The 15,811-nt window shown below is 39.2% G+C and overlaps 1 protein-coding gene across 1 annotated transcript; it reads left to right on the top strand.

The window, feature by feature from the left end:
* Positions 1-9,970: 9,970 nt before the first annotated feature.
* Positions 9,971-15,399, top strand: gucd1 (guanylyl cyclase domain containing 1). The gene is made up of 6 exons (XM_079561072.1): positions 9,971-10,277; positions 10,617-10,701; positions 11,723-11,888; positions 11,972-12,063; positions 12,250-12,491; positions 14,631-15,399. Exons 1-6 carry the CDS (start codon positions 10,271-10,273, stop codon positions 14,720-14,722), a joined length of 684 nt encoding a protein of 227 aa, XP_079417198.1. The 5' UTR covers positions 9,971-10,270; the 3' UTR covers positions 14,723-15,399.
* Positions 15,400-15,811: the final 412 nt, after the last annotated feature.

Below are 15,811 nucleotides of genomic sequence, written 5' to 3'. Positions count from 1 at the left end.
CTGAAACCCCTCATTCAGCGGCACTGAGGTGTCATAAGTGCCCTCACTGTACTTAATTTGCTTATATATGAAACGTTCTCCATCATCTGTCTGGTTTCTGAAAAGTACTACAACCACACCATCATTTAGCTGATCCTTTGTGACATTTCCCCAAACAATCTTGGCACATCCATCGTCTCCGGTTATCACTTTAAGGTGGATCTGCTGTGTTTCACAGTTCTGCCACTCTCTTGACATGTTCACTATGTCTGCACGTTCTATTAACTTGTGAAGGAAAACAAACATAATCAGGTAAGTTCTGGATTAAGGGGCAACTTCTCTGTGAAGGATAAACATTAACATTGCCTATAGTGTAGTAATTGTGTCCTGAAGAAGCTGAGGGCAGCAAACCTTCACGGTTATTGTAACGATGTGAACCAAAATCTCCATTTGGGTTAAACGTACAACATTGTCATTGGTGATGATCACATTGTTGGTGAACCAGTGGAGCAGGATGATGCTGGGCATAGGCACAGGACTCGATGGATCTCCATAAAGTATTTTCAGATCATTTATTGAGTTGAGGTTTCTAAAAGCTGGACAGCTCAGTGTCGTGGAGACAAAAAGAGCACAAACAGAACGGGGCTGAGGACGTCTCTGGATGACTTCATCATTCTGTAGAGAGAAACACAGTGAGTGAATATATTCCCAATAGTTACGCCACACTGTTGTGACAATGGCAGGTAGTTTAAGAAACATCAGAAAAGTCGCCGAAGTCACTCAAGCCACAGGAATAAGTCTGACCGTTTAATGTCCTTTAATGTTATTGGTTTTCGGTCCCAGCTGGTAACACGAGGAAGTGATAACTTTGGTATGCAACATTTGTTCTGAGCATTGGTGCATTTCCTGATAGTTATTTTTAGGGTTGGAATCTTTCAATCAATTAATCAAGTTATGACAAAGAAAGAACTGGCTCCATGACAGGAATGTGTTCGTTAAACTGTCTCCAATCAAACCACAAGGAAAGACACTGGGCCACATGAAAATTAATGAAGTAAATCAGCAAACGCTTACAAAATATTTAAAGCATAGTATATTTTAAGTAATAAACCATTCATTACATGTTCTTTTTCTGAAGGCTTAATTAATTTGCACCTCAACAGTTAGTTTTAAAAATATATATATTTTTGGGTAGACAGAACAGAATAGTTGGTAGAACTGCAAAAACATTGAGTATGATGAATCTGCGACAAGCCTTTATCCAGTTCCTACAGGGCCCAAAAACAAGTGACACCTGCACAGTGACAACTAGCATTCCTACATCTGGCCCAATCCCTGCCATTCATGATTCACAGCCTTTTCACTCAAACATAAATACATTCGGACTGGAAAGTGTTTAGCCAATTCTTTGTTTTGAATTTACCTGGAGGTTAATGTTGCAGTTTGGGATTTTTTGTCTTTGAATCCATCAACCAAAAACATACACAATAGGTTCATCCTGCAGAGGACAAGTACACCATGACATTAACTTTTTGACAGTCTGGTCCTGGTTGTTGCTTTGTTTTCATGTGTGATGTTCGCGATATTAAAGAAACCAACAATTGCCGTTTGTAGTCCTTATATTTTGAGTCCAAGTCACTCTCAAGTCGACACGGTTCAAATTCAGTTTTTCTCAAATTGTTTTTATATAAGGTTTTGTCAGGCATTATGTAACAAAACAACCAACAGAAAAGAAAAAATGGAACAGGCCACCGTTGTTTCATACTGAGATATGTTCATACCTGAGCTTAGATGAGTTGATGTGTACCTGTCTGGTCTTTGTGTCCGTGGAAGAGCTTGGTCCCTTCTAACTTCACCCCCGTTTGGACCTATAGGAATACATTGGGAGAGGCTAAATGCGAACAACATCTTTGGTCTTTTTGCGTGACTGAGCGCACACACAAAGACCAGACAGGTACGCCTCAACTCGTCTAAGCTCAGGTAAGAACATATCTCAGTATGGAAAAACCGTGGCCTGTTCCTTTAAGAGGAAACATCATCGTAGTAATTAGTACAATTTTCATAGACTAAACACTGAATGTCATCTAATGTAGCATTATAGATTTCAAATATGAATTAATTTCCATTTAGTTCCAAAGCAAAAGATAAATATCACATAACTTTTCTGCAAAGGTGCACTGCATGATTCACCTGTCTTGATGTGGTCTTTAAAGAATGTAACCAGGAAATTACTCGTTGCTTGGTGACCAGACAACAGAGAGAGTGATACAAGGAAACAAAAAGTTTGTTCCAGGTCATGTTGTATTTCCTCCTGAATATTTGGAATTTTATATGAATTGGTCATTGTCTATGTTCAGAGACTGCAGATCAGAAAGCATTATACAAGCCCTTGACCTGACACGATCGTGCTTGTTCATGGTAAGCCATTAAACCGCAGGGAAACACACTCAGGGACATGCAGATAAAGTCCTTTTATTCCATGATTTGTAATAGAATTTAATAAGTAAATGTTTTTTGTTCCTAAAACAATATTCAAAGTTCTTTTAAGCTTCTCCATAGAAAAGTTTACATCAAGCTGACCCGTACTTTTTGTTTCTGTATCATTCCAGTGTTAGTCAAGTCACAATTTTGTGTGTTACTGTCCACATCTAAATCCAAAATGGAAAACTTTCCCATGCCCTCTTGTAGAATAGCTTATTTTCTCCAGTGTAAAATTATGTAAGATCAACAATCCACATTTTTAAAGATGGAGGGCATGTTTCTTTTTACCTGCATTAAATTTCGAGCTTGCTTACTTTTGTGCTAACTGTGTTTTCTCAATGGAACCTAAGTCAATTCCATTTCAACAACTTCATACTACTTCAAACCTTAACTTAAAGTGTTTTCCCTATTGTGTTGCCGAAGGGGTCGTGAATTTGGGTTTAATCTTTTTGTTTTTGAAGCTTTCTGCCTAAGTAAGAATTGAACTGAGCAACTTTTATTGGAGTAATATTTGAGTAGCTGTAAATGAACTTTTATTCAAGTAATGAAATCAAGTACTTTAACCACCATTACTGAGCCTGAATCTCAAGTCAAGTCACTGCTTCTAAGAAATTACAGTAACAAGTCTGAGTCGAATCCAAATCATCAGTTTGCTTCAGTCAAGTCAATATAGGCTAAAAATAAGTCACAGGTTTTAGATCCACATACTACATCTGTGTGTGTGAATATGTCAGAAAACTCAAAACAGCAGCAAAGAGCTTTAAGCAGCATTAATAAAAGCCATGGGAGCTGGAGGAGGAAGAGGAAGGAGGAGGTGGAGCTGACCAGTGCAGGACACCACGCTCTGAAACAGAGCACCGTTTCAGAGGATCAGAGGAGACTGAAGACAGCCAGCTGGCAGTTATTAGTTTAAGTAAAAATGTTGATATTACTTTTTTGTTCTATAGATATCAATGGCCACCTATGGAACCGACTGAAGATGTACTTGAAACAGAAGCCCTCATTTCCCATTCATAGTCAAACATACATTTATACTTTCTATATTCTTTTGCTCTTTTCATGAATAAAATGAATAAATATGAATAAACACGCAGTCTTACACTGTCTCATTGTATGTTTCGAAAATGCATTGATAATCACAGCAAGAAGGTCCCAGGTTCTGTTCCTGGACCAGGTGGGACCTTTCCGTGTGGAGTTTGCATGTTGGACTCGTGTCTGCTCAGTTTTCAGCTGTAACCAAAAACATGTACAGTAGGGTCCACTCTGGGGCTTGGATGGATGTGTTTGTCAATAAAGAAAAATCATAAAAGAAAAGAAATCAGCCCATGCTACAATCTGGTGTGGCGTATTTACAAGCGGGTTCACACATGTTCATTGCACTCTCCCGACCAAAGAAAGAAAGAAAATAGGTGCTTTTTCAATGTGTAAGAATATTACAATTTGAAACTGGTGTTTTATTACAATTATATTTTACATCCATGTTTGATGTATATATAACGTGGATGATATTTCACATTTCAAAGCATCAGCAGATCTCAGTTAAATGAATTGACCAAACGTTTTGCAAAGATTATGGTTATGTCACAATAATATTACTGTAGTAGATGTGAAAAGCACTGTGTTGCAACACTCCAGAAAGTTACTTCACAGAATTACTCAAGTACGTGCACTTTACTGTTTTTTAACTGCCTCTGTTTGTGTCTACAGTTCAGTGATTCATCGGCAAATAAAACATGACATTTCTCACTTCACACACTGTTAAGTTTGTGTTTCGGTCATTTCAGCCCCTTGGACAGCGCCACATGCTCAGAGTCTTAACCCTGTAAAGCCCAAACATTAAATGATTGTCAAATGATTTTCTTCTTCTTTTTTTGTGACTTCTTACAGATTAAGAAACATGTATTAATTAATTTCTTATATGAGTTGTAATTTGGCATTTGTGTGTGTGCTTCATATACCTTAGTTATGGTCTATGGTTGAATGTTTCTACTCAAGCTTTTTCTGAGACTACAGGCTCTACTTGCATTAAGATTTTTAAGTGCATCATTTATTTTCAAACCTGTCATTACTATTCGATCACATTTATGGGACTGTCATCTACGAAAAACATTATCTATCAGTCTGAGCATCCATCCATCTGTATCTATCTCTCTTTTTAATCCATCGTCACAAAGACCAGGGAGGAACTTTTACACTGAATTTCTTGTTTATTTGTGGATTTAATTGTTGTTTAACTTCTTTGTTTTTCTGAAAAACACTTTTGCACAGTGAAAGAATTCGCTTGTTTTATTACCATCACAGCAGATTTCAAAACCAACACATTTAACATTTGCATATACTGCACATTATATGATTACTGTTGAATACATGTGAATACAAATAACGTAATACAAATTATAGTCAAAAACACAACACAACTAAGTAAAATGATCAAAGGAATAAATCATCAATTGAATCACTAACCGTCCTGGGGTTTTATTAGTTATTAAAAAATATTCAAAAGAATTTATGTTGATTTATACACTTTAAAATCATTAATCACAGCTTTACAGTCAATGTGTTAAGCCAGTTTGATATTGTCAACCTCACATCTACACTTCTATCATTCATATCAGCTCATTGACAAACAGATTATTAAGTGTTTTAATCAGGAGAGAAAAGAGCCTTGACCATGTTTGCTCCTCGGTCAGCGCCACACTGGAGTGCGAGCTTTTTCCTTGTACTTTTTATTGATCATAAATCGTGCCTGGAGGCCTGGAGTGACTGTGGTCTCTGTGCAGTACTCAAAAGTATCGTACTCATCATAATCCAGGCCTTGTTTAAACTTAATTGCCCATTGCCACTGATCGTATAGGTAGTCTTTTGTGTCTTCTTCAGCAGATTTGTACAACCCGACCCAGGAATTATAAAAATCAGATTTCCATTGATCACAGTCTTTCTTTATATAGAGCCGAAAACAAGCTTTGCTGTTTCTCACAAAGAGCTGCAGCTGAGCATAACCTGTGACAGAAACGGCGTATGGACTTTGAAATTCTTTGCCTCTGCAGATTTCTTCCTTCAAACTGGGGCTTCCATTACCTTGTACTTTGTGCAGCCGGACCTGCAGCCCCTCATTCAGTGGCTCTGAAGTGTCGTAGCTGCCTTCACTGCTCTCAATCTTCTTATATGTGAGACTTGTCCCCTCATCCATCTGGTTTCTGAAAAGCGCTACAGCCACATCATTTGACTCCTCTGTAACATCTCTCCAAAGAATCTTAGCTTTCCCATTGGCTCCAGTTATTACTTCAACGTGTATCTGTAGCTTTTTACAGTTCTGCCAATAATCTGCCAAGTAATAAGAAGCTGTCATGTTCTCTGCTAAATCGTTTGACCTGCAAACTCCAACCTGGTTCATCCTTTCTGGGAGCACAATTAAGAACAGCAGTCCAAGGCGTGCTCGGGCCATGCCCCATATGTCTACGAGGTCATCAAGCTCGGAGTTACGTATGTTTGGGTCAAACCAGTCCCTGAGCTCCTCCAGTGATTGTGGGTTATCAGAGAATGAAAACAGTCTGAGTTCTTGGAGCAGGTTGATAGAGATTCTGAAGGTGTGATCACGGTCGTACACAGAGCCTTGATGGTAGTAATGTTGGGTGACATACATTTGTCTAACTCTGTCAAAGTTATAGGTTTGGACAATAATGCGATCCATGTTTCTCCTTATGTCTGCACGCTCGATGACTCGTAAAGGATAGAGAACATAATCAGGTAACCTCCGGTAATAGGGGCATCTGTCCATAGGGGACTGATCAACATTGCCTATCGTGTAGTAATTGTATCCTGGAGATGGTGAGGGCAGCAAATGTTTACTGTTGTCATAGTAATGAGAACCAAAATCTCCATTTGGGTCAAAGGACAGACATACAACCCTTTTATTTTCTATGTCCACACTGTTGGCAAACCAGTGCAGCAGGGTGATGCTGTGCAGAGGCAGAGATTTGTCAAAATAAACTGTTTTCAAATCTTGTATAGAGTCGATCTCTTGAAAAGCTGACTCAGAGTTCAGTGCTGTAAGTGTCAGCAGACAGGCAATGATGATTCCTCTGGAGGTCCTCATCATTCTGTAGAGAAAATAAAACTGTGAATACTTATTCCCAAACTTCACTTTCATTTACTTATGTATTTAAAGGCTATTTGTGTATTTAGGCCAGGGGTCTCAAGCTACTTTTACGCAAGAATAATGTCAGAGAGCTTATTATGCTTCAGAGATAGTAGATACTTGAGTAAAATGCAACTTTGGGGAAGTTCAAATAGGAGAACTAGGCAAGATGAAATTTCAAAGAAAATCACCTGAGTTTTGCACTTATACTTTACTATATTAACCCACATGTTTGCAAATTGTGTTCAGCATGTTCATAAAAAATATAAAATATAAGTGTATGTTGAAGAGTAGTCTTTGTCGAGCTTTTGGTTAAGGTTTTGGGCTCTCTTCTCTCTTTAAAAAAAAAAAAAATCAATTATATGTTTCACTTACTATGTTGTATTAATATTATTTAAGCGTAATGTTATGTACTTTAACATACTTGCTCTTTAACCCCTGCTTTAACCAAGTGCATTTTCTCCAGCTCGGCTTTAGCCAAATCTAAAATAATCTTGAAAGCTAAGACTTGACTTTTTGTTTGCATTATTGATGCTTTTTGTCACTTTTTTGTCTTGTTTTTGTAGGTTTTTGGTCATGTATTTTTTATTTTTTTTGCTTTCTTCATCGTTTTTTTTCTTGCTTTTTTGTTGCATTTTCATCACATTTTGGTCACTTTTTCGTTGTGTTTTTGTCACTCTTTTGTTGTATTTTCATCCTTTTTTTTTCAAGAAGCTTTTAGATTAAAGGAGATTAGAGGAGAAAATGTGCTCGGTTAAAGATGTCAAAGCGCTTAATACTTTATGTATTAACTCCACAAACAAACTTGCCTTGTCTTCTATTTTGGTTTATAAATAGTCATTGGACTCTCCTGTCCAGCTTTGAAATGAAAACTGTAATTTAACCCCTTACCACACGCCTTAAACAAGTACGTTTTCTCCGGTTCGGTTTTACCCAAATGATAATAATAATAATCTCGACTATATATTCTTTTTCATCTCTTCTTCTTTGCCACTGTTTGTTGCTCTTTTGTGTCTTTTTTGTGTCTTTTTGGCTTTTCCCCCTGTTGTTTCTGTTACTATTTTGACGCTTTTTTCAAGAAGCTTTTAGATTTGGGTAAAGCCAAACTGGAAAAAAATATACTCTGTTCAGGTGGGGGTTAACAGGTTAAGCTCCTTTGACAATGATCACTATTTTAAACTAACCTTTTATATTGAAAATGAGCAATTTGAGCTTCTGCATTTCAGAGTCGATGGAAACATGATCATAATAAGTAAAATTTTCATCAAATTGCATTTGTATTTCAATCTTTAATTAATTTCTGTGTACTTCCAAAGCAAAAGTTGAGAATTACCGATAACTTATCCATCAGTTTGCACTGCATTACTCACCTGTCTGAGTCTTGAAGTGGTCTTTGGAGACTGTAACCATGGAAATTGCTCTTTGCCACCAGACGACACAGAGACCTCTCACTGTTTGTGCAATTCTTACATTTTATATTCTCTGATGTTAATGAGCAGCTGGTGATTCAAGGAAGTAAAAAGGCATTTTATGCACCATTTGTTCCAAGTTCTATTTCCTCCGGGAATTTTTAGCTCTTTTAATGATTAAATAGAGATATTTTTATGGGAGTGTTTTCATTGTCAGTGTTCATTTGTGTTTGTCTAACTGTGGTGGTAAACCATTAAAACCACAGGGAAATAATGCAGATAAATCAGGTCCTTTTATGCCATGACTTTGCAAAAGAACTTCATGAATGATAAATATGTGAATTTTTTCTTAAAACAATATTTAAAGTTCTTTAAGCTTCATTCATTGGTACGTTCATTGGTAATTTAACTTTTTTATTTTACATCAAGCTGACACACTTTTTTTCTGTATCATTGCAGTGTTATAGTCAAGTCATAATTGCATGCATTACTCTCATGTCCTCTTGTCTTGATGTGATTCAGAAATAAAGTTCAAAAAATAAAAAATAAAGTTCAAAGTAAATACGACATCATCTAAAAGTCGTAGGTTTAGCTAATTAAACAAAAGTTTTACAAAGGTTCAACTCCAGGCTGTAAAATACTTTACTCTCTCACATTTTAGATATCTTCCCATCTCCACTCTTGGGCTCTGGGCAGTTGTCTGATGGGAGAACTCTATGACATGAGGAATATTGACATGACATGACACCGTTTCAGAGGATCAGAGGAGACAGAGGGCAGCCAGCCAGGTTTCTTCCGAATGCCATAGTTTTCCCATCCTCCAAGGTCATGCGGGGCAGGTTGACGCTTCCTGTTGTTACTAAATGGTCCATCCAAGTACCGACCAGGCCCTTCCCTGCTTAGCTTCCCAGGTCTGACGGGATTGGGCATCGCAAAGGCGGTATGGCCATAATATATATTTATATAATATTTACTTATACTAATCCTAATACTAACGATTTGACATTTTAAATATAGAGCTAGACTTGTACTGAGCATTCATGTTACTACGGTAAAAGTTAAACTGAACACATACAGATATTGTTTTTGCTCTTGGAGTGGCCTTTGAGGAAAGCAGTCGGAAAATGAATCATTGCCACATTAACCTTAATATATTCATTAAACCAGTCTGACCTTTTGCTGTGGGTGCTTTGTTTGTAACAAGGCTCAGTGAGATCCTTTTATGCCACTGAAAATGAATTCATATCACTGTCACTTTATAAACCACCTACTCTAGGACTGTAAACCTGCAATGCCAATGTTGACTTTTTGATCATGTACACTTTTATTTTCTGTTCTCATTTTAACAGTGTGCAATTAGAGATATCATTGATTCATTCATTGATTCATTGATTCATTTGGTGAGTGACTTTACTGTCCATCAGAGGAGCTCAGTTTTGGAACAGCCTGCCGACAGATATAAGAGAATGCCCGACTTATAGGTCTTTCAAAAAACAACTTAAACTTTATATTATAGTGAATCAGTCCTGCGCTCATTTTTAACTAAAATGTTATTTGTTTAGTTTTTATATTGTGTTTTGTATTCCTGTATCCATTGTATTACTTGTGTGACCCGCCTCGGGACTACAGTGTCAATACATGTCAATTAGCAGTTTTGCTATAATCTGGCACATTTACAATTTGTGTACAACTTGTATATGATTGTTCATGAATGTGTGTTGTCCCAATCAATCAAACAAATAAATCAATAAAATTAATCAATTCATCCATTACTTCATGCATGCATTAATTCATTCATCCATTCATCCATTCATCCATTCATTCATTCATTCATTCATTCATTCATTCATTCATTCATTCATTCATTCATTCATTCAAATACAATGTAAGTATTGGGTTGGAGTTGTAATGACTACTCCAAGCCGCACGGGGGCGCACCGCTCGATTCATTTGTGTGAAACCAAAGAGTCTCAATGTGGGCATCAACAACAGCAGCGGCTGAGAAATCAGAAAAACACCCTTAAAACTTAACATATATAATATTTTGTCTTAGTATTTCCCCTTGTTTAGTCTTAAATAATGTGTTTGCGTTTGACAATGTTAGATTTTTGGTAGCGAGGATGCGGCGGAGGTTTGAGGGTTCGGCTACATGTAGTTAGCATCGATGAGGAAAACAAACCCAAGTTAGCGATTTCAACACGACCAAAGTCTGAGTTTGCGGGTGTGGCAGCGACTGGACCTAAAGATACATCTTTGTTAAATCATGACCGGTGAGTGACACTAGAAAAGTATTACATATGACGCTAATCTAGCTGGATCGAGATCCTTTCCCTGGTGCTACTACCTTTCCTTTCCCCTTTGGCTAGCCTCCTCTGTTTTTTGTTGTTGATCGGATCTAAGGTTTTTACTCACTTTTCAAGTTGTTTCCCCCCCTCTGATCAGTATTAAACCTTTAGAAAATACATGCCATCAGGTAATCTCAGTGACATTTAATACCGATCCTGCTTCATTGTTTTTCATTTATGATGTGATGTGCCGTGTTTGATTAACCTGCTGCGATTAATCGGTGACTTCCTAGTTTTAATCCATTGTGCAATGTGTTTGTTCAGATGATGTAGTTCTGCTGGCTGTACCTGTCATCCGGCAGGAGTACCACTGGGACTGTGGCTTGGCCTGCTCCAAAATGGTCCTTAAGTGAGTTTTTAATGTATTAAAATGGCTTATTACGTTATCCAAGGTCTGAGGTTGTAATAAACCATATAATTACTTATGGGAAGCATGTTAACTAATACATGCTATAAATATATGATGGAAACAAAGAAAGTATCAGACTCAGCGGTAAAATCATTGATTCAGTTGTTAGAGCCAGCATATTACTAAAGCAAGTGTTGCAATCCCTTCTAAAATATACTCTGGTTGTGTCACCAGAAACAGCAATTTAAGACAAATAGATAAGATTAGGGCTGCAACTAAGATTATTTTGATAATCGATTAATCTACCGAGTATTTTTACGATTAATCGATTAATCGCTTGGCTGTGAATGGTGTATGAAAATTGTATTTTTTTCATTTTTTTTAATCACATAAAGCTAAAGTGGCATCACTTGAGGACATGTTGATGGAGTAAACTTAAACTGAGTGTTTTTGGAGGCTCTTAGTGCCAATTCTGCTTTATGATTGGATGAGACACAGACAGATAATTATGAAATTTTCAATGTACAAAACACCACAGACCCTAACTTGAAAAACAAAGTAGGTTTCCATCAAAAATAAAATATGTTCATGTAATTTTTGCTCTTTTTAAGTCTGTGTTTACTAGAAAATGATTAATCGATTACTAAAATAGTCTATTATCTATTAGTTGTTTCAGCCCTAGATAAGTTGTGTAGTCAGTTTTTTAAAGGAGAGTCCTTCCTATCTTTGTCCTTGAGTTACTGCTCAATCTTAAGGTGGCCATCTAAGTGTAGAGAAAGTGGTAAAAGCTGAGTAGTTTGGTGTGGGATGGGGGAACAGGCTTTAAATATCTGTGTACTGCGTTGAATAGTAGATAATGGCTGTCAGAGGGCCATCTGTTTGCTGTTCACCTCTAAAGGTTTTCAGAAATATTTCCAATAATCCACAAATGCAGGATCCGTTCATTCTCATTTGAGGCGAGGTCTGATTTGTCATAACAGGCCTGACCAAACCCTAACACACAAACCTGTGACTCCTGCAGATATTTGCAGAGTGTGGACGATGATCAGTTTCAGAGGGCGTGCTGGGAGCTCAAACTGACGGAGAGCGTGTGGACGATAGACTTGGCCTACCTCATGAACCACATCGGAGTCCGGCACTGCTTCTACACTCAGACGCTGGGAGTGGACAAGGGCTTCAAAAACCAGGTGCAACAACGACAACAACAGATACTCGTAATGAGGGGAAAGGGTGATTTTAAATGACTAATATATTTGTTGTTCATTTCCAGGCTTTTTACAAGAAACATTTTGACACAGAAGAAGACAGAGTGAATGATCTTTTTTTAAAAGCGGAGAGTAAAAGCGTCACAGTGAAAAAAAGGTATGTAACTTATAGTTTACAATTGGCAATGTGGTAATATAGTAGTAAAACATTTATCAGTAGTAGCGGGTTAGATGTGTTAAAAAGGCACGACAAGTACAGCTGAACTTGGGTGGATGCGGGGACACAAGCATCTGGAATTATGACATAAACATAATGAATGTATCTTTTCTGTGCCTCCTGCAGCTCGGTATCAGTGCAGGAGATCCAGACCCACCTGCAGGAGGGTCACGTGGCCATAGTCCTGGTGAACGCGGTGGTCCTCTGCTGTGAGCTGTGTTCGTCTCCCGTCAAATACTGCTGCTTCCTCCCAGTGGGACAGAAGTGCTTCTGCAGGAAACCCGAGTACCAGGGGCACTTTGTGGTGGTGTGTGGCTTCAACAGGACGACAGACAGCATCTATTACAATAACCCGGCCTATTCGGACCGTAAGTCACTAATAACAACCTTGTAGGGCAAGGGCCTGGTTTTTAGTTTTAGTGAGAGTCCCGTTAGCTACGGACTTGGCTAAAGAGCTTTTGTGCATGGGGTTTATTGTCTATTAAAGCCAAATGATTCAAAAGGTTTAGCCATGAGCCTTTACAGTCACATCACCCAGATAAGCACGGATAAATGATGTCAACATTACGTCTGCAAACAACATAGATTATGGCAACAGACAATTACAGGTAACTAAAATCACGACTAATTGGTGCATATTGACCAATGGCCGCTGGCTGCTTTGCTTTATGCCCACAACACTAGAGGCCGACGTTGCTGTAGTACCTCCATATCTCCGCTGGGCCCCCATTGAAAAGCATTGGACTTTAGACACTTTAAAAACAACTTTAAGGCCTGGTCCCAATTTTTTTGAAACTCTCTAGAGCTAGATATTCCTCCTGTGATAACGCTGGGTTAGTTACAATTAGGGGGACCTGGCTGGTTTTCGTAAGAAGAATCTTTGAAATCTCGTTAAGAGAGCTACACGTTACGCAAGGGCCGAGTCTACAGTGAAGATCCCGCCCTTATGTCCTTTTTAGGAACATGCTTCATCAGAGCTGGGGAGGGGGAGTCTGTAAATCCGCCATGAATTCCCCTACGAGCGCGGTCATTATGGTAAACGTGGAGGAGTGAGGAGAAGCTGTCCATTTATATATACAGTCTATGATATTGACTAAAAATCTTTGGATGAAAACGCTAACTCTCACTCACACATGTTCCTGTCACATGTTTGCATGTTTTAATGACATTTCCTGATTTAAGTCACTTCAATTGAACTAATAGTTGGTAAGTTTAAAGCGGTTTAGTGAGCAATTAAGGCAACCGTGTTTTGTAGGGGTGTAACGGTTCACGGGGATGTATTGAACCGTTTCGGTTCGGCCTGTTCGGTTCGGTCCACTTGCGTACCGTTTCGGTGTATTATTTTCATTAAATAATGTAAATTTATTATTAGCGTCATATTAAGTGCCGCGGAACAAAGTTCCTACGCGAGTTTCCGCACGGACGCTATTGGAGCTGCATGAGTAGCTGAGAGAAACGGAGAAACTGCAGTCGTTGAAGGCGCTGGCTTTAAGTATTTGATTAAAAGTCTTGAGCCTCGCTACAATATCCCATCACGTCCGCACTTCAGCCAAAAAGTTATACCAGCGCTCAGAGCCGGTTCTTCCTATACGCAAACTACGCAAGGTGCGTAGTGTTGTTTCACTGATTAATCAACGCGTTGTTACGGAGACAGGCTCTTCCAGCGCGCACTCACTCTCCGCCTACTTCGCCACATATAACACCAAAACGGAGTAGTCTGGTGAAGTGAATGAGCAGGAGAGACCGACCGCCTTCCCCCTGTCTCTTCCAAAGCGCGAGTGCTTCTCCGCTCGTGTCCCGCTCGGCCGTCTGTCTCCCGGTGCTTCGCCTCATGCGCGGCTCCTCCGCGGCTGCATCATGTCACCTGTGTCCCGGGCGCAGCTCTCAGGTTTTCTCTGCGCGGACTCTGGGCCTCACTCTCATTTAAACTCTCTTCTTACTGTGTCTGGTGAGTCTAGAGTATCCGGACAGTAGTTTTTGGCGAGTAGACGAGAGTAAAGCCGTTCTCCGTGCCCTTTTTGTTGAGTTGAATCCACATGGTTCTCACGAGCGCAGTTACTTACAGTAACTCTGGTTCTCTGAATGTGCACAGTCTAATACGGATTGGGCGACTCACAGACTAATTCTCAGCGGTAAGACAGAGACAACAGTCAGGAGCAGGTTTCAGTTAGTTTTAAATCAGCGGTTCCCAATCTGTGGGTCAGGGACCAGAGGTGAGAGAATGGGACCATTTGCCATTTACTATTTTAAAAAGGGAAATAGACTAGTAGTAGTCCTAAATCCCAGTCTCACAGTGGATTAGTGGTTAGTGGTCCTCACACAGGGGGTCGCTTTTATTTATTTTATGCAAGAATTCTATTGTGTATTGGCAGCTTTTCAAAAGAAAAATTTTGTTAGTTCTTATTTATTTGTACCGAAAATTAACCGAACCGAGCCCTCCAAAACCGTGAACCGAACCGAATACAATTTTAGCGTACCGTTACACCCCTAGTGTTTTGTGTTTGCAGGAGTTTGCAGCACCAGTGTGGGTAACTTCGAAGAGGCTCGACGCAGCTACGGCACGGACGAGGACATCCTTTTTATTTACAAAGACCACTGATGGTTCCAGGAGTTTTAGTTTAATTAAAGTACGATAGGACGATTTCAGGCCTGGTTAATGCTGCTGCTGCTGCTCCGGACGTCCCACTTGGTGCTACTCTTCCACAGGCTGCGGTGTCACCTTTGTTCCTTTGTGTGTAAAGGTTTGTAGCCACCGATAATGGAATAATGGCCAGTAATGTCGTCATTAACAGGCAATTTCAAGCAGTTGCCCAGCAGTTAGTGCCTGTGCTTCACAGCTAGAAGGACCCGGGTTCGATGTGGAGTTTGCTTGTTTTCCCTGTGCCTGTGTCGGTTTCCACTAAAAACATGTGGACCAGGGTGGGTGAGTGGTTGGTGGCACAGATTTACAGCCTCGCTTCTGTCAGTACAGCTGTGGCTAACACAGCTCGCTACAATGAATGTAGGGGATGAATAATGCACGAAAATGTAAGGCAACTTACACAAGAAAAGCGCTTTAAGACTAATTCACTATAAGACAGAGGTGCCCAGTTTCTGGTGACCCTCAGGCTTCTTGTGGAAATGGCGCACACCTCCAGAGATAGTACTTTTTCTGCAAGTTTCATAATTCCACGCGATTAAAACCTCCATAACTAATCTTTTCTTGTGAGACGGAGCTGGCATTAAGGTTCTCAAATGCACCCGGGCGTAGTATACACTTCGAGCCTCAATGAAAAAAGTTTGCTATAAGAGCATGAATCTATGGTAACTCCGTGATGTAATTAGTTAATACAAGGACATTAATGGCTGCAGTTATCAGAAGCAAAATTACATTATGGGGAAATTCTTTTAGTTACCATGACAGAAAATTAAAACCCTCTTTTTCCCTTTGAGTCCAATTATAAAAGGTTCATTGTCACGTTTATTTTCTGTCATTCATCCACTCACATTAATTTAAGCCGGGGCGAACATCACCTGACTCCTCTGAGGAAGGAGCAGGAAGTGTCCGGTTTATCGTCACTCGTTTCTCCATTTCTAGTAATTATTACATTATCGATGGCTACACGGTTACACTCTGTGTAGTGTCGGAATGAATGAATTTGTTTATATTATTTTGAGATTAAGCTATAGTGAATTTAATTATTGCCTA

Source organism: Gobius niger (genome assembly GCF_951799975.1).
Source record: "Gobius niger genome assembly, chromosome: 1".
NCBI classification, from domain to species: domain Eukaryota; kingdom Metazoa; phylum Chordata; class Actinopteri; order Gobiiformes; family Gobiidae; genus Gobius; species Gobius niger.
The sequence above is the reverse complement of the archived record's forward strand: the minus strand, read 5'-3'. Positions and strand labels throughout refer to the sequence as shown.